The following is an 18388-nucleotide window of genomic DNA, read 5'->3' on the forward strand; positions in this document are numbered from 1 at the left end:
AGAGGCCCTAGTGGGCCCTAAGAAGGCCCTGCTTCACAGGCCCTGCAATGGCTTGCCGATGGAAATCCTCTGCACTTGACATTGTGCCAGGTACCAGGTAGTAGAGGAGCAAGGCAGGTGGTCGTGGCTCCATGGGGACTGGCCCTCTCTCACCCTCTTGCAGGCAGGGGTCACACTGCCCAGCATGCTGGCCCATCACCCTCCCAGCCAGGAGCCAGTGGGGTGCAGGAGAGGAACAGGGCCAGCTTAAAAGAATGGAGGGGGCAGGCGGATGAATAGAGCCGGGACAGAGGGAACCTTCAGGCAGGCAAGAAGGCAGGAATCTTCCAGGATACACAGGGTTACCCAGGTAACAGAGGGCTGACACACGCAGGGAGGGGGCCGTTGACCCAGGCCTGTGTCCCCATCCCAGCTGCCCCAGCAGAGCGGGGCGTGCTCGGCCTCCCACCTGCTCCACCCGGTGCCAATGCCATCTGAGCAGAGTGAAGATGTCAAAGAGAAAACCCCAAATCGGATTGAGGCTCCTGCTCCCCCTTAATGAGGTTCATTATCAGCTGCTCTGATCCTTGTAAAACCTGGCAGGCCAGATTAGGGACAGGCTCTCTAAGCCGGCTGACTCCTCCCTGCCTAGCCCTCACAATCAAGGGCTCTCCTCCCTGGGGAGAGGCCCAGGATGCAGGCGGGCCAGAGCTGAGGAAGGTTCCTGGAGTGGAGCTGGAAAGCAGGGGCAGGTGCTGCAGGGAGGCTGGGCGAAAGGGAAGCAGGATTAGACCTCCACTAGGGCTTGTCCCCTGCAGGGTGGGAGCTCCGTGAGCCGGGGGCAGTCACATCTGGCAGGATCCCCGCTGAGGCTGGATTCTGCGGATTCATCCAGACCTGGACACTAGGTCTCCAAACAGCAAGTTCAAGAACACACCAAGGCTTTGCCTTAACAAAAATAATTTATTACACAGCCCTCCCAAGCACTGGGGTAGAGTGGGAACCCAGCGTGTGTACAGAATCCCCCTCCCCTTAGACCCTTTTAACCTCTGCACGATGGGAGGTGGGACCTTGAGAGAGAGGACGCTTCCTCACTGCCAACACCCTCCACATTCAAACTTGAGCATCTATTTCGAAGGCCAAAACCAAAAGACAAAAGACCCAGCTCTAGGAGGGGTAGAGTACACTGGGGAGGACACAAAGCACGTGCGAGGCCACCATCTTTCCTCTGTGGCTTCACTCCACCCTCCCAGCTAAGCCCAGAGCCAAGGCACTAAGGACACCAGAACCCTCCCTAAATCCCACACTAGCCCTAATCAGGTCCCGCCAAGCCAGCCCCTCACCACCCAACCCCATGGCCATTACCCATCTGAATCCACACTAGCTCTGGCCTGCACCCCTCCTGAAGCAGAGGTTTGGGGAAGGAGCCAGAAGCTCTCCTTCCTCCAACCCTGACCCAAGCCTCACCTGGGAGACCAGCAGAACGTTTCAAAGCTTCCAGAAAATCCCTCCCAAAGCAAACCCCACCCCAGAGATATAAGGGGCTGGAGAATGGACAGGCCACAGAGGGCCAGAAGCAGCCTTGCGTTCTCTGGCACAAAGGCCTCAACATCCAGAAGGGAGCGGGATGGACGGGGCCACTCTAGTGCGCCAGGCCTGGGAACGCGCCTCTGGATAGGAGATCTGGGGAACCGTGGCCTCGCTTGGCCCAATTTAGGCCCACGACCAGGTGGGAGACACGGAAGCTTCAGTGAGAATGAGCAGGACTTCAAATAAAGTGAACACAAGGAATGTGGTGCCGAGAGGCCAGGGACCGAACCTCCCACCGGCAGGGCCCACGGCTGTCCTCCCCCATGCTGTCAGATGAACATGGGCCCGGTGCACGCTTTCATGGCTGTGGAACTCTCCTTCCCAGAAGGCCCGAGGAGGATCATTGGAGCAACTGGCTTCCCTGGGTTTCCCTGGACAAGGAACAAGGGAAAGGGGAGAGGAGCAGGGGGCTGGAAGAGCGCTGTGAAGGGCAGCACCTTTGCCCATCCCCCTCGCAAGGCGAGCAGTTCAGGCTGCGGGGTGGCCAGCGTGGCCCTTCAGTGCCCTCATCCTGGCCCGGAAGTAGGTGTACACGGCCAGGAGGCCCATGAAAGACAATGAGTAGAGCCCCACGCAGAGGCTGATGTCCAGGTGGGAGAAGCCGCCTCCCAGCACCTGTAGCCACTGGTCCCGGCCCCGCAGGGGCCTGGCCTCCGGCTCCCCATCAGCAATGCTGGCCAGCTGCTTTGAGCTGCGGCCCACTCGCCCCAGCTCCGCAGGGCCTCTGGCGAGGTTCTTCTCAGCCAGGAACTCGGCCAGCAACACGGCTCCTGTGTCTCGCTTGGCCACGTGTTCCTGCCCCTTTGGCTGCTCCAACTTCTCCCTGTGAATCTCTGCTATGTGCCCAGGCGGTCCCTGGTCTGGCTCGGCTATCATATCGTGGTCAGTGAGCATATCCTGGGGGTGACTCGCCCCAAGTCTCTCTGCTGGGACTCTGGCGGGAACACTGGTTCCTGGCCCTACCACGATCCCCGCCTTCTCGGGGCCCACAGTCAAATTTTTGGCTGCCACCATCCGGGCAACCATCCGGGGGCCCGGCCTGGCTGAAGGCAGCTCCAGGACGACATTGCTGGGGGAGAAGTGGGTCTTGAGGAATCGGAGGGTGCTGTCCAGCTCCCACACCGGCGCACCCCGGAGTTCGTTGTGGCAGGCAGAGCAGAGTTCGCGGGGCGGCCACTGCACCTTGGGGAAGTGGGGGTCCTCACTGGGGGCACCTGGAGAGGGAAGCACATGGGCTGGCTGTGACCCCCGAGCCTGCCTGGATGCCCAGAGCTCATTCTTCATGCAGAATGCCAGCTTCCTCATCTGCAAAAAGGGCTCCCCGCTGCTCTTGGCAATGATGGGTATGAGAAGCCAGGTGAAAAAAATCTAGCACGCACCTCCCCCCCGCCCATGGAGCCTGGCCTGGTGCTGCCCTGGGTGAGAAGGACTCCAATCCCCCCCCCCCCTCCCGCCCCACCAGCCACACAGCCTCCTCGTGGCCGCTCCCTGCAGCCCCTTCATCAACTTCGCTGCCGTGATGTACCCCTCAACCAGGCCTGGAAAAGGGTGAGAAGGCTCAATATTATCTGTCTTATAGTCTTTGGTTGGTCTGCTAGGAATTTTCTTCTCTGAAATTTCCCGAGTTTCATATACAGTGAAGAAACATCACTTTGGTAGTTCAAGGGAAAATGTTTTTTCAAGACTGAAGTCCATGGCATGTGGCAGTGCACAGGTGTTCCTCATGCCACGGCAGCCCGCCAGGGGAGGCAGGGGATGGTGGAATTTTCTTCCCTGGTGGGCTCCAAGGGGTGGGTAAGGGGGCGCCTGGGGGCCTGGATGGGGAACAGGGTACTCAGGAGGGTTACGGAGTTACCCTGATGGCTGCTTGGAGGCCAGAGCCCCAGGGAGCGGCGGTCAGCCCAGACCTCTCAGAGGAGGCCCCTCTCCTAAGGGGCTTAATAGCGGACCGAAAGGTGCTGGCTGGAATGAAGCAGCGGCAGGTGATGGGACAGCTGGAACACTTATCGTAGTGACCAGCCTTGTACCGCGAGCACTGGATTTGCACCCACTTGTTACTGTTCCCAGTATAATCCAAAAGGACCCCACCACACAGGGCAGGGCACTACCTTCCGCGGGGCTGTGCCAGGAGAAGCCCCAGATCCACCCTCCAGTGGCAGCTGGGCCCCAAGGGAAGCAGGGAGCCTGCCCAGGTCACGGGGCCAGAGGGTCAGGCGGAGCATGTGGGGGCAGGGAGGGGGGTGGCAGCAGAGAGGGAAGCAGGGAGAGGAGAGAGGGGCACGTGTCTTCTTTTCAAAGTCCACGAGGAGGCCCCAGGAGACCAGCGGCCTGTGCCACCACCTGCTCCATTTGGTTCCTTTTCCTTGAACCTCAGAAGCCTCAGGCCTCATCCCCAAACCTCCCACCCCCAGGAGGTCTGTTGGCCACTCCCCTCTCCCCACAGATACGCCCAGGCTCCAGACCACAGATGGCTCCCTCCCCACCTGCCAGTCTCTGGTCACCCCTTAGTTTAATGCTTTTGCCTGTTGGACCCATCAGACTCCTGTGTGCCAGGAACAGAAAACACTGTAAATGGGGAAACTCAGAAGACAAGGCCTCCCCCATGAGAATCAGTCCCTGTTTTTTTATAGGAACAACTTGGTCTTTCTCTTATGGCACATTTCATCACGAGGCCCCTTCCATTGGGTGGAAAAGCCCAGCTCTCTTCTCCCTGTTGGTGTGAGTAAGAAAGGGGCGAAAGAACCAGAAAGCAGAAAGCAGAACAAGGAAGGCAGGAGAGGGACCCCGAGAGTTTGAGGAAGGGGCCCTGGTGCAGGGGAAAGAGTGAGCAGGGGCATTGGAAGAGCACAGTCCTAGACTGTCAAATCCTCAGCTTCCCCATCTGGAAAATGGGCCTAAGGGCGCTGGCTACCTCAGCAGGACAAGCCGAACATGTGGAAAGGTGCACCGGGAAGCAGTGTGGGGGTGTTACTTTGGGGATGAGCGTCCTGTCCCTACCTCTGCTCCAGGTCCCCTAAAACTCCCCCACCTCCCTCTGCAGGTGACTCCAGCCTTGGAGAGGGCCCTTCCTTACCGGCAAGGCGGGCGTTGACCTTGTTGTGGCTGGACCAGAACCAGAGCACGGCGCTGTTCAGACTCTCCACACGGTGCATGGAGGCCGCCGCCATCTGCTCAAAGTGGCCAGCGCACTCTCGGCAGCCAAAGAAGAAGTGCACATAGCCCCGGATGGCCTGCAGGACCTCCTGGGCTTTGGCTGCAGGGAGAGGAACCACTGTTGCCGTCGCGGGGGCCCTTCTGGCTGCCTGCGCCCACCAGACCCATCACCGCCTCTCATCGGGCCCAGGGTCACCTTGCATCCCTGTCCACCTTCCGGGGGTCACTTCAGAGATGACCCATCTCCTCCCAAACTCATAAATTTCAGTTTCCTTTCTCTGCCACTCATCCAGGTCCCTGTCACTTGGAATAAAGCCCAAATTCGCCAGCAGGATACTTAAGGCTCGTTGGGACATGTCTGGAGAGGCAGGCAGGGGCCAGGCTGCCCAAACCCAATCCCCTGCACCCCTCCTGTGCCCAACCCACTTTGGGCTTCCTGCTCCCTCATGCACTGCATCAGGAGTCCCTGTGATCTGGCTCTGCACATCTGCTGCTTTGTCTCCATCTCCCCTCACCCCTACTCCCTCCCACTGGGCCCCCTGGACTGGCATCAGTGCCCACCTCTGAAAACTCCCCGCCCTTTCCTGCTCTGATGCTGGGCCCCCCAAAACATGCCCTCTTCGACCCTTCTGTCTTCCACACACCTCGGGCGTCAGGGCTGGGGTGGCGGGAGGACCCTCCTCACTGCTGGTTGCTTCCAAACTCTCTCTTGGTCTTGCTGCAAACCCCTAGGCCCTCAAAAGTGGACCCATGGCCCCACCCCTCCATCCACTAGGACCTCAGCATGCCACTGTGTCCTGCTCTCAACCAGCCCCACACCATCATTCCTGGCAACCTGAGCGCCCCTGAAAGCCATGCCTTGCCTTTGTCCTGGGCCCCCACGATGCTGCCCTCTCCTGCCCCAGCCCGGCCACTGCCCACCCTGCAGCTGTCCAGGCTGCCTCCTCCAGCCCTGGGCTCCGGGCCTTACCCCTTCTACCCTCTGCCAGGACCTCACTCCTGTAAACATATTCCCTTGTTACGGCAGCACCCACTTAATATGGGACCACTCTGACTGGTAAAGGCGTCCCTTCTCTGACCCCTGTTACTTCCCCATTACCTCCAATTTCTTGCCTCTAGTTCTCTCTTCAGCCCAGTCCGGCTAGGCTTTTCTCTCCACTGCAACAGCTCTTGCCGGAGAGCTGGGCACCCCCCACTCGGCTGACTACACCCTCCTTCTTCAAACACTGTAGTTTGAAATCCCAGTGGCGGTTCCTTCCCAGTCTCCCTTGCTGGCTCCCATTCCTCGTCAGAGGCTCAGATGCTGCACGCCCCAGAGCACGGGCCTCAGCGCCATCCTCTGCCTGCTCCATAATGGGCTTGTCCAGTCCCGAGGCTTTAACCCTCACCCACATGCTCATGCCCATGGGATCTGTATCTCCGCCATGGACCTCTCCCCAGAACCCTAGACCCAACTGTCTACATCTCCATTCAGACAGCTAATGGGCACGGATCACCGAGTACCTCCCTCCCTCCCCTGCCATCTACACACTCCCACCACTGAGCCTTCCCATTTCTCAGCTCAGAGAAGTTCAGGCTCAACGACTCTGGGGTCCACCCAGGCTCCTGGCTCCTGTATACATTCTCTGTCCAGCTCACACGGGCTCCTACCAGCACTACCTTCAAAATACTCCTAAACCTGACTGCTTCTTGCACATGCTACCTACCACTCTGGTCTGGGATCCCACCACCTCTCCAGGACCAGTTCCACAACTTCCTGGGGCAGCCCTGCCTCTGCCTTGGCCCCACTACAGACCACCCCCCCTCAGCAGTCTCTAAAGCATCACTCGTTGGTGACACTCCCCTATGAAAGCCACCATAGGTCTCCTAACGCTGAATCAGAAACCCAATCCCTTCCTTCGCCAAGACCATCACACGTGCACCCCCTCTACCGCCTCCCTGACCCCAGGCTCTGCCTCTTTTGCTGCTGTGAACATGCCAGACCTGTCCTCCGCACCTGCTAGTCCTTGGCCTGTGTTATCAGCTGTATCGTGTCCTGTCAAATTCTTATGTCGAAGTCCTAACCCCCAGTATTTCAGAATGTGACTCTATTGGACATAGAGTCTTTAAAGAGATAATTAAAGTAACATAAGGTCAGGAGGGTGGGCCCTTAGCCATTATGACTACTGTCCTTACAAGAAGAGGACGTTGGGACATGGCACGCACAGTGAAGACCACGTGAAGACAAGGGGAAGAGAGGGCCTCCTACAAGCCAAGGAGAGGTCTCGGCAGACACCAACCCTGCTGACACTTTGATCTTGGACTTCCAGCCTCCACAGCTGTGAGAAAATAAGTTTCTGCTGTGTGAGCCCCTCGATGTGTAGCACTTTGTGATGGCGGCCGAACCGGCACAGCCTGCAAACCTCTCTTCCCACATTCCCCCAGCTGCCTCCCTCTCACCAGTCAGGGGCCCGTGCAGGGCCAGCTCCTCGGAGAGGCCATCCCCAGCCACCTGTCTCAACATGGCACTCGCTCCCCCCCACCCCCCATCCACACCACCTAGCTCGGCCTTCTTCAGAGCATTCGTCATCACACCCGCAATCATCTCTTTGCATGGTCACTATCTGTCTCCTGCCCCTGGAGCATCGTCCCTCTGTGGCAGGGACTGCTTGCCTGATGCACCAGGCACTTCTCCCAGTGCAGGGCTCCGCTTTGAAGGTGCTCTGTAGTGACAGCTGGCTGGACACCCTGGCAGCCCCTCCGAGCCCTCCTGCCTCTGCTCTGCTGTCGGGCGCTCTTCCTTCCTAGCTCGGCTCCTGTTCATCCATCCGCTCCCAGCTTACCTCCTATTGCCCTCCCGACAGCACGGAGACTTCTTCCCCCTCCCTGCACACCTCTGCCCCAGCTCTTGGCCTTGGCACCTTGCAGGGCGGCTCCGCCCCCCTGCCCCACTGAGGGCAAGGATTGTACTTTGCAGGTGGGAAAGTAAACCTCCAGGCTGGGCCAACACACCACGTAACCCTCAGCAAAGGCGGACGGAACTGGGTGCCTGCCCTTCTGGTTGTCAGGCGTGGCTGTGAGGCAGAGTGGGGGTGGGGGCAGCCGCCGGGTCTGGGGAGGGAACAGCACGGGAGGGGCAATGTGTGTTCCCCTTCTGGCCCCCTCAGAAAACGATGTTTCCATGGGAAACACTAAACTCGTTCAGAGCACACAGCTTCACCCAATCAGACATAATTCTTTCCTTTACAGGAGTATAAAAGACTAGAACCACATATTTTTCATGAAGGGCAGGAAACAAAGCAAGGTTGTAGTTCCAAGGTTGAGGGTTCCGGAAAGAACCCCCAGGCCGCTGAACTTGCTGGGCGCCACCCTGGGGAAGGGCACAGGCCTAGGTGGCTGCTCCAGGCCCTGCCCATGCTCTATGCTGAGTGCATGCGGCCAGCTGCAAATGCAGAATCTTCTACATCTGGGCCTGTGGCCAGGAGGGCAAGGCAGGGCAGGGCTGGGGCACAGGGGGTACATGGGCCTCGGACTCACCTGCTTCGTGTGAGGGCTCTAAATTGTGCCGGGCTGCCTGCACCGTCAGGAAATGAAAGAGGAGCCACAAGGAGCAGGGAAAGCCCCGGAAATGTGGCTCACTCCCCTGGCAGCCAACCCAGTTCACCTTCTTGACAATCACAGCACCCTGAGAAACACACATGTGCATGAGAGCATATATGGAAAAGCAAAATGAGATGGGCAGGGAGGAAAGAAGCTTCCAGGAGACTCAAAGGTCAGCACACAGCCCTAAGACAAATGAGGTCCCTTTCTCAGTCTCTCATCTCGAAGGCGGCATCTCCCTTCCACTGGCTACACCCATCAAAAGAGGAGCCGATCTCAAAAGCTGTGACACACACTGAGGTACATCCTTAGTCTATCCTCAACTTCTCCATCTGTAAAATGAGAAATGAGGGGTCTGGCCTCAGAGGTCCCTTCAAGCCTTGGCATCCTACAAATCTGTAAGGCTGTGTGCCTCTGCTGGCTGCCGTGGCCCACCTCTGCGAAGAGCAGCATGCCCGGGAGCCCAGAAAGGTGCCCCTGGAGAGGCCCAGAGGAGCCGGATGTGGTTGCGGGCTGCAGGGAGCAGCAGCTACAAACTCACTCACGGCTGGTATCTCATACTTGGACTTAAATCCCAGCCCAATCACCTACCGGCTACATGATCTCAGACAAGTTACACAATCTCTCTTAACCTCAGTTTCTTCATCTGCTAAATGGGGATAATAGCTACCTTCCACAAAAGGTGGGAGGATTAGATGAGCTACAGGGCCTGCACACGGCTCAGGAAGTAGCAGTTTATTCATTACCAACGGAAGGACCCACGGGGATCCCAGACTCCTTCCCCAGGGCAAGTTGGGGAGGGAGGTCGGAGGCTACGCAGTTAACGCCTTCCACTCCCGCATTATTGAGGGTGCAGAGAAGGACTTCAGTTGTCCCCACACTCACCTCCTGCCTGTTGTCCAGAGCAGCTTTAAAGAAACCGTAGGGAATCTTCTTTCTCTGCTGCCTCCTGAGCCAGTCATTCATGGAATGCAGGAAGTTCTGGACTAAGGGCTGGCCTGGGAAGTACTGTGGGAGGCACAAGGGGAAGCTGGGGAGTGACAAGCAAGTCCCCCCAGAGTCCTACAGTCCCAAGGAGGGTAGGGGGCTAAACAGAAGTGGGCCAAGGCAGTTTCTTGAAGTGTCCCCAAACCACCAGAAAATCATTCTGCCTAAGATGCAAGTGTGTGCTCCTCACTACCTTCGCTCTGGGCACGTGGTAAGGCGAGGGAAGGACTGAGGAGAGGACAGAGGCTCTACGTGAGGCTGGGTCCTTGAGGTGCCCTCTCCAGGCTGACCGTGACCCCACACTGCCCCTGGGAGGACGGCTGGGCACCTGCGTGGGGTTGCCGGGCACCTGGGCCACACAGTCCTCTTTGCAGGTGATCTTCTGAGAGACCAGCCAACTTACTGACTGCCAGGCAAGGCTAGGCAACAGCCTTCCATCTGTATTCCACAGGCTGCCGGTGGGGTCAAGGCAGCCCTGGGGAGCATGGCCGAGATCCAGACCTTGATGGTAACTCCCAAGAGTCTCTGAGGAGCATGAAAAGCTACTCTGACAATAAGTCAGCTGAAATCTGATTAGTATCAGCACTTTAAAGCCACAGGACTCTAGGGAGGAGGACAGATGTGTACGTGTGTGTGTGTGTGTGTGTGTGTGTGCATGCACACACCCAGGGGCGGGGGGCAGGAGAGGGGGATGCCAGCAGAGCAGGTCAGATAAAGCCACCGAGACACTGGTCAAGAGGACAACAACACTGAGAAACTTTCAGGGGAAAAAGAAAAAAGAGGGATCACCACTCAGAAAAACCGACCAAGGGGATCCAGCCCTGGGAGAGAGCCATGAGACTCCTACCCACTCTCCAAGGTCGGACACCGCCCTGGTCTTTGACTCGCTCCCTCTGGGTCAGCTCAACATGATTTTACAGCTTTAAGTCAGCATTTCTCACTGACCTTAGCCTGTCATCCTGACTTGGATCCTTCCTCCTCCTAAGGCCCTGGTGTCAGGAGGAAGGATGAATTAAGGGCTCTGGACTACAGGGAGTCACCCTCTGGCTGGAGCAGTAAATGCTGGTGACCGCACGCCACCCAGTGGCCAGTCCCACCAGCTGCTTACAGGAGGAAGCAGGATGTCGCTGGGGAGGGACCCAAGGCTCTGGCCTCAGGCTGTACCAGCACCACACAAGCATAAGACTGAACCAGGTGGGTCTGAAGGCCATGCCTGGGTGAGATGGGCCCCAGGGACCAGGCTGGCAAGCTGTTCCCGATGGGGAGGCACAGATCACCCCCAGAGGAAGCCCCAGCTACCCAGAGACCTGCCCCCAGAAGGAGGGGGCCTGGCACTCCAGAGCTGAGGGTGGCTGAGTCAGCAGTCAGGCCGGGAAGGAGACCAGAGCCTGTATCTGACTCAGCGGTCCTCGGCAGCCTGCAGCCCCGGACGTTAAGTAGGGCAGCACTGGCAGCGGACCTGGACGCAGGCAGAAGGATGCAGGCGGGGAGGGGGAGGAGGCAGGTGCGGAAGGAAGACGGACACGGGAGGCCGGGGCCCCGCTCACCTGGGCCAGCACTGCCATGAACTTTCTCAGGGCCACCAGACGCTGCCCCTCCAGAACGGAGAACTTGCCCACTTCCACCCGCAGGATGTAGTGCAGTGCAGACTCCAGGTCAGCCATGTAGATCTTGGAGCTGAGGACCCCGGGAGAGGCAGAGAGACAAAGGGGTGTTAGCTACAGGGCAGCGGCTAGGGAGAGCGCCCAGGGCTAACGGGAGAGAAGGGGAGGGCCGTCTCTGATGGTCACAGAGTCTTCTAAGTTAGCACTAGGCTCTGCCCCTAACCAGCTCTGTGACCCTGAGTATGTGACTTAACCCCTCTGAGCCTCAATTCCTCATTTATTATAACAAGTAGATAATAAATTGCTCACGGGTAGGTTGCTAATAGGATTTAACAAAAGCATAAAGGTAAACCCTCAGCAGCTCCTGGCACAGAGGAGGGGATCCCCCTCCGCAGGCTCGGGGTCCATCCCACCCAAGACCCCTTAAATGTGCTTTGATCAGGCTGCTGGTGGAAGGCGAGCTTCATACTCTGTTCTGATCAAAGACCCCTAGGGACAGACAGACCAATGAAAAGCTGGGTGCTCTCTGAAAGACCAGGGGTCTGGCTGCCCACCAAGTCAGGGCACAGCAGGGGTTGAGGGGTTAGGAGGAGAGGTGGTGTGTGTTTTTATTTTGGGGCTTCTGTCCTTGTAGCTGCCAGTCCTGAGGTGGCAGGTGGGACTCCATCTCATACCTTTTGTGCTGCCCCCAGCCCCGGCTGAAGGGCTGCAGGCACCAAGATGGCTGCTCCACCCCGTGCCCATCACACCTGCTTGGGGCCTGGGCTTGGGCTTCTGAAGCAAAGGGCTCCTCCTCCCACTGCCTCCTGAGGACTGTGTTCTGGCCTCAATGCTACAGTGAGCTAGCTCTGGGACCTCTCTGGGGCCTCAGTGACCTCACCTATAAAATGGACTGATGGCTCCTGCCATACCTACCACCTCAGGCTGCAGAGAGCCAGCAAGGTCAGCTAACCGGGGTAGCCTGTGACCACCTGCACTTTACCTTCATGGCAGAGTCCCCTCTCTGTACCCCACTGTGACATCCTGGGCCTCCTTACCCCACCACCCCCCTGGTCTGCCTGAAGAAGTGGCCCTGTGACTCAAGGAGCTAATGTACAGAAGGTGCCCAGCACAGTTTGGTACATGAGGCCAGTAAGTATCAGCCATTATACTGTGAATGAGTTGAATCATCATAATTTGAATGACCATAATGACCACCTCAGTCTCTTTCCTTCTTCCCTGATTTACTAAAAATCTCTCCCTTAGTGCTTTCGACTCTTAAAATCCCTCATGGGGGGATGCAAAATCCTCTGGAAATCAGCTGACCTTTCCCCCAGTTCTCTTGTGCAGTCCCTGCACTGCAGGTGGAGGGGCCACCTTCCTGAGGCAGCACTGAGCTCCCTGGTCAGCCATTTCTACCTGGCACACTACCAGGTGCCAGCGCAAGGGGCACAGCCTCATCTGCCCAGCATGCAGGCATTCTACTGCAGGAGCAGCTTCCGCGGGGTTACAGCTATGCACAGAGATTCAGGCTACCTCAGACGGTACTGAGCTTCCCAGCCCCGGAGGCACTCAATGAGGCCAATGTCTTCCTAGAATGGAACGTAAAGTCTCTGTGGGTAGGGGCTACATATCCGTGCATGCCTGGGTTACAGGGTCTAGCCTGTAGCAGGTACCCAAAATGACTTGCTGAAGAAATAGTTGCTTGGATAGGAAGCTGGCTGGTAGACCACAGATTATCCTTCTGAGCTGATTCTACTCATTCTTGAACGGCATGAAGCTTAAGGAAGGTGGGCGCAGGAGGGTCTTCGTTCTATCGTGAAGGAGACAAGTGCATGCTGTTTGGCACCAGCCACAGCCAGCAGACGCTGGGCTGGCCACTAGTTCGCTGCTGCTGCTCCCACACATCTGAGACTCTTTCCTGTATGGCCAGCAGCCAGGGGGGCCCAAAGGCCAAGGTCAGCCCTCAGGGGGTCTGGGATTGGAAAGGCACGGTGCTAAGCTCAAGGAAGGAGTGTGGTGTGAAGGCAGGGGTTCTGTGAATGGAGGGAAGGCTGCTGTGAGGGAAGGGCTCCGGGGAAGTAGGCGTGGCCTTACCGATCTGCGACCTTCCACACGGTGGGAGCCATTATGTGAGCTGTGGTTGGTGCAGCCGTGGTTGGGACAGCCTCCCTGGTGGTCCTGGAGAACCTCTGCAGGTAAGCGGTGTAGAAGGACCTGGATTCCTTAAGTCTGTGAGGGAAGAAAGCACACAGGAGAGGCAGTGAGTCTGGAGAAACAGACCCCAGGGCGAACTCATGTCTGGAGAGGAGGTAGGTGGATCACTTGGCAGAAATGTTTATTAAGAAATATTTGAATCTTGTTGGGTTTTACCCAACAAGGTCAAAATTAAGGCACTCCTGCCTCTCTTGGGCCTTTCTACCCACTGCTCATGCAATGGAGTTTCTTGGACACCAGGCTGATGTCAAAACACCATCTGGAAAAGCAGCGGGGCCCGTGAAGGTCTCAACACGCCCTGGAGAGGCCGTGGGATGGAGCGCGTGGAGGAGCAGGGGTCCGTGGGGCCGCTGCTGATCCTGACTGTGGACAGGACGGCTGGGTCTGACTCCCTTCCTCGAGACTGAGGAAGCCACCTGCTCACAAGCTGGCTCTAAGGTACCAGAGGGGACGTGAAAGGGAGCCAGGGGATGTGATACACGGTTTTTTAAAAACAGGTAGTAACAACAACAGAAATGCTAACATTCTCAAATCCTCTTACAATCCTCTTGATTTCTTTCTCTCTTCTGATAGGAAGTCCTTGAGGGTAAGCGACCCCTCCTGGTCCCGGCCACCTGGCAGCAGGGTGTGAAGACCAGCAGCAGCAGGACGGGACGCCCAGGGGAGCTGACATCAGGAAGCCCTGCTCGCCACTCGGCCGTCCTGGCCCGATGTTTATCGATGAGCAGATGGCTCAGGAGTGGCGGCGTCACAAACAATTTTCCCCTCCACCAGCTCCAAGTGAGGGAACAATGCCTCCTCTCCCCACCAGGACTGGCACTTTCTGTCCCTCCTGTCCCCCTATAGACATCAGGCCTCCTTCCCCCAGCAGAATTCTCTGACGAGGCCCGGCCCCGTGCTGTCTAGTGACTGGGGCCCGCAAGGGCGAGTGATCGGCCAGCCCAGCCTCCATGCGGGATGGCACTAATGGGCCCAAAGGGCAGCTCACTGGGTACCTCGGGCAAGTCTCCATCTCCCTCGCCCTCGAGTTCCTGCTGGCAGGGCCAGGCCACATCAATCATCTGCCCGGGGATGGGCAGGGGAGGGCACCAGATGGTGCCATGTAATGGGCCATTCAGCAGCAGGAGCCTGACAGAGGGCTGCGGCTGGCCTGATTGTTTTCTCTTGGCATTCTGGAACTGGCTATTGTCTAGCTCCTAATGAACTTTTCTGCAATTAGAAAACCAAAAGGGAGGGAGGGTCAGGCATATCTGAGAGCTTGCCAGGCCTGTAGCCTGCCAACGAGTCTGTGAGCAGCGGAGAACGGGGAGTGGGGCCGGGGCGGCAATGGCCTTGGTGCAGAAGCACCGATGGTGAGGGCGCCAGGAACCTGAGGCAGGACTGCCGAGCTGGGGGCCATGTTCCGGGCGCTGCCCACCCCCCAGGCAGATGGCTGTTCCTCCTGCCTGGCTGAAAGGAGCTCCTCAGAAGAAGGGCAGGAGAAAGAACTTGTAAGCCCCTGTAAGAGGCCAGCAGCCCCTCCAGGCAGGAAGAGCACAGGAAGAGGGGAGGGAGGGGACAGAGAGGCACTGCACTCACACATGGACCCGGGAGGCAGAGCCATTCCGAAACAGCAGGTAGCAAGACGGGAAGTCAGTGACCCCAAACTTGCTCACCACATCACCCTCTGTGTTCAGGACCCTGCGCACCGCTATGCCATGGTGCTGGGACAGGTCCAGAGTCACCTGTAAAGACAGACAGACATGTTGGGGGTGCGGTCCCACCACTGGGCAGAGGGAGCGTTGGGCGGGTACCTGGTGGCAGTCATGCTCCATCCAGACTCTAAACCTTTCAGAGAGTGGGCCAGTGTGCCGAGTGAGTCTCATGCCACCAAGCACATCTACCCCACAGGGGACACGAGTCAAGCACTGCGCAGGAGAAGCAGCCTTGGAACTGTCCACACCCCACACCTTGAATTTCCTAGTGCAGCCCAATTTAATATAATTTTCTCTCCAATGAAAACAATCTGTAGAAGGCACAATAAAATGTGGTTTCATTTTTATTCTTATATTTATAAGGCTTCTATCTATATTCCAAATCAGAAAACATACTTAGATATGATTTTATTTTATTTTTAATAGTTTATTACCAAGTTGGTTTCCATATAACACCCAGTGCTCTTCCCCACAAGTGCCCCCCTCCATGACTATCACCCCCTTCCCTTTTCCCCCTCCCCCTTCAGCACTCAGTTTGTTTTCAGCATTTAAGAGTGTCTCATGATTTGCTTCACTCCCTCTCCCCAACTCTTTCCCCCGCCTCGCCCCTTCCCATGGTCCCCTGTTAGGTTTCTCCTGTTAGACCTATGAGAGACAACATATGGTATCTGTCCTTCTCTGCCTGACTTATTTCGCTTAGCATGACTCCCTCTAGGTCCATCCATTTTGCTACAAATGGCCAGATTTCATTCCTTCTCATTGCCATGTAGTACTCCATTGTACATATATATACACCACATCTTCTTGATCCATTCATCAGTTGATGGACATTTAGGCTCTTTCCATGATTTAGCTATTGTTGAAAGTGCTGCTATGAACATTGGGGTACATGTGCCCCTATACAGACATGATTTTAATTTTAGACAGGAATAATGGAAAAATAATATTAGGTAATGTTTACTGAGTAAGTATTATGTGCTGTATATACATTGATTCATTTAATCTTCAAAATAATACCATGAAACAGGAACTGTTGTTAGAAGACCAAGCCAATAGGCACAGTCTACTATGGCTATCTGGGTGTGTATCCTGGCTCCGCTGGCCTAAACCTCCCCAATTCAATTTCCTTACTTGCAAAACTAGAACAACAATTGGATTATTAACAAAGCTGGAATGTAACAAAATTTAAATTGCAACAGCAACTACCACACAGTGGGTACATAAGTGTTCATTAAAAAAGTAAATGCCAATTGCAAATGAAAAACCTGAGGTTTAGAAGTGAAATCAACTAGCAAGTGCCTGAACAGGGCGATGAATCCAGGTCAGTGTGGCTCCAGAGCCTGGGCTCTTGGCCACTGTGCCCTCCTGCTTTTCAAACTAACCATCCCTGAGCACCTCTGCAGGGACACAGGGCCCCAGACTGAGTCCACAGTGGTCCCTGCCCCTGATTTCTCGGGGGACTGGGGGGCGGAGCAGGGAGAGGAGCTGATTCCAGTGAACATTATCAATCACTTCCTTGTGAAGGCGTGACCCCAGGCCTGGACTGGGAGCCTAGAGAGGTAGTCCTTCAGCAAAACTCTGTACCTCCTCCCTGCCTCCCTCGGTTTCCCCTCTTGGGGCTCAGAGGCCTGGGACAGCCCAGAGCCCTCTGGATTGTGCTCGCTGAGTTTCGGGAGGAAAGCCACTCAGAGCCAACAGTGGTATTTAATTTCATCCCCCCTCTCATGCCTCCTCTACATCCCTGTCCTGCCTTGCACCTCACCCATGCCCTGGCCCGTCAGCCCGCCTCTGCACCTGGGAAAAGCCCACAAGAGGTCTAGAGAAGTCTGTGCACCAGTGGGAGAATGCAGAGCTCTCTGCATTAGGCCAGGGGTATGGATCTGTAAAAAGCACTATTCTGTGCCAGCTACCGATCCAGGCCCGTTACCTAAACTGCCTCATTTGACTGTCCCAGCAGTACTCGGAGGAAAGGTAATTATCACTGCTTTATAGATGGAAATGGGGCTCCCGGAAGCTAAGTAACTTGATCACAGATCATCACGAAAGGGAAAGTCAAACCTGCCTGTTCTGTAACCTGCTTCACCAGGTAAGGGAACTCACTTCCTTAGGAGGCACTGCATGAGCTTTGATGTCCCCTCCCCCACCCAAGTTTTATACTCCAATTCTATGGGGGCCAGACTCACAGACCTGGTTCAAAGCCCTACTCCACCAATTCACTGGCCATGGGATCCTCGACATGTTACCTGATTAATCTACCTTAATTCTGAAGATTAGCCACCCAACTACATATGCCAGCACTCAGCGGACAGCAGGTGATATATGTGTGTGGTTTCAATGAGGGAGATAAGAGACAGACATAAAGGTTTTCAAACAGAAAGGTCCAGCTCTCACACTTCCTGTGTCCCCCAGCAGGGGTCAGGCCAGTGCTGAGCTAAGAATGCATGTGGCCGACATCCTAGAATTCCAGGGAACAGCTCTGCCCTTGAACTCTCTGGGCTTCTCAGGGACCCCGGGGGCAGCTCACCTCTCTACCCAGATAAGAGCCTGCCTTCTCAAAGATCAGGGCCAGGTATTCCTCGTCGTTTCTTGCAAAGAAGCCATCAATCTCCTCCAGCCTGCAAGAGACAACACTGGTAGTGACTGTTCACAGTCGGTGGCAGTAAAGCAGAGCCTCTGGGGACACAGGTGTGGTCGGCACAGCACCATGAGCACAGCCACATAAGCGTCCTCCTCTGTTCCACGGGGGACTCCATGGCAGTCTCCCCCTGCCAGCCCTCCTGGGGAGTAAGCCAGACCCTCAGCCTCCCAGCACGCTGCCTCTGCTACCTCACGCTGATTCTCCATTTGGCCACCTTATTGATTCATCTTTTGTTTTTTTTAAATGTTTATTTATTTTTGAGAGAGAGAGAGTGCATGAGAGCGTGCAGGGAAGGGGCAGAGAGAGGGAGAGAGAGAAGCAAGCTCCACGCTGTCAGTGCAGAGCCTGATGTGGGTCTCGATCACACCAACCATGAGATTGTGACCTGAGCAGAAATCAAGAGTCTGATGCCTAACCGACTGAGCTGCTCATGTGCCCCTGGATTTGTTTTTTGCTGTCTCTTTTAAAAATCTGGAGTGATTATTAGGTGGTCTGGGAAGCAGGATGTGGATGGGGAAGGGATGCTTTGAGACTTGTGGTCTTTCTGTTCTCAGTAAGGCCCAGACTTAACAAGCATGGTTTTTGTTTGTCCCCTAAGGACCAGTGTCTAGTACCATTCAGGTATGAGCCTTGGTCTTGGTAGTAGCAAGTCACTACCAACCGGGAGATCTGCTCTTTCCTCTCCTGGAGGAGGCCTACCAAGGGAATTAAAGCGTCAGTCCCAGGCACAGACCTTAGAAGCTATCTAATCCAACTTCCTTACTCTAATTTGAAGAAACTGAGACTTAGAACAAAGGTGGAAATTGGTAAGAAGGTAAATTTTATGATCACTTCAAATCAGAGAATTAAGCTCTCAATGGTTTTAGAAACTCAAAGTTGCTGAACATAATTGCACAAAATGATTTGTTTCCTTATTCCAGTTAAAAACAGCACATCATCACACATGCTTAGGAGGCCAGCATGTGCGA

At 56.0% G+C, this 18388-nt stretch overlaps 1 protein-coding gene across 1 annotated transcript in view; it reads right to left on the minus strand.

Annotated features, from left to right (window-relative positions):
• Positions 1–922: 922 nt before the first annotated feature.
• Positions 923–18388, minus strand: part of QSOX1 (quiescin sulfhydryl oxidase 1) — a 35321-nt gene continuing 17855 nt past the window's right edge. The window contains 8 exon segments of the mRNA XM_029935264.1: positions 923–2783; positions 4643–4822; positions 8239–8386; positions 9187–9309; positions 10836–10965; positions 12969–13103; positions 14667–14812; positions 17307–17397. Of these exon segments, the coding sequence (XP_029791124.1) occupies positions 2038–2783; positions 4643–4822; positions 8239–8386; positions 9187–9309; positions 10836–10965; positions 12969–13103; positions 14667–14812; positions 17307–17397 (1699 nt within the window). The 3' untranslated portion in view covers positions 923–2037.

This window comes from Suricata suricatta, chromosome 3 (genome assembly GCF_006229205.1).
Source record: "Suricata suricatta isolate VVHF042 chromosome 3, meerkat_22Aug2017_6uvM2_HiC, whole genome shotgun sequence".
Classification (NCBI taxonomy): domain Eukaryota; kingdom Metazoa; phylum Chordata; class Mammalia; order Carnivora; family Herpestidae; genus Suricata; species Suricata suricatta.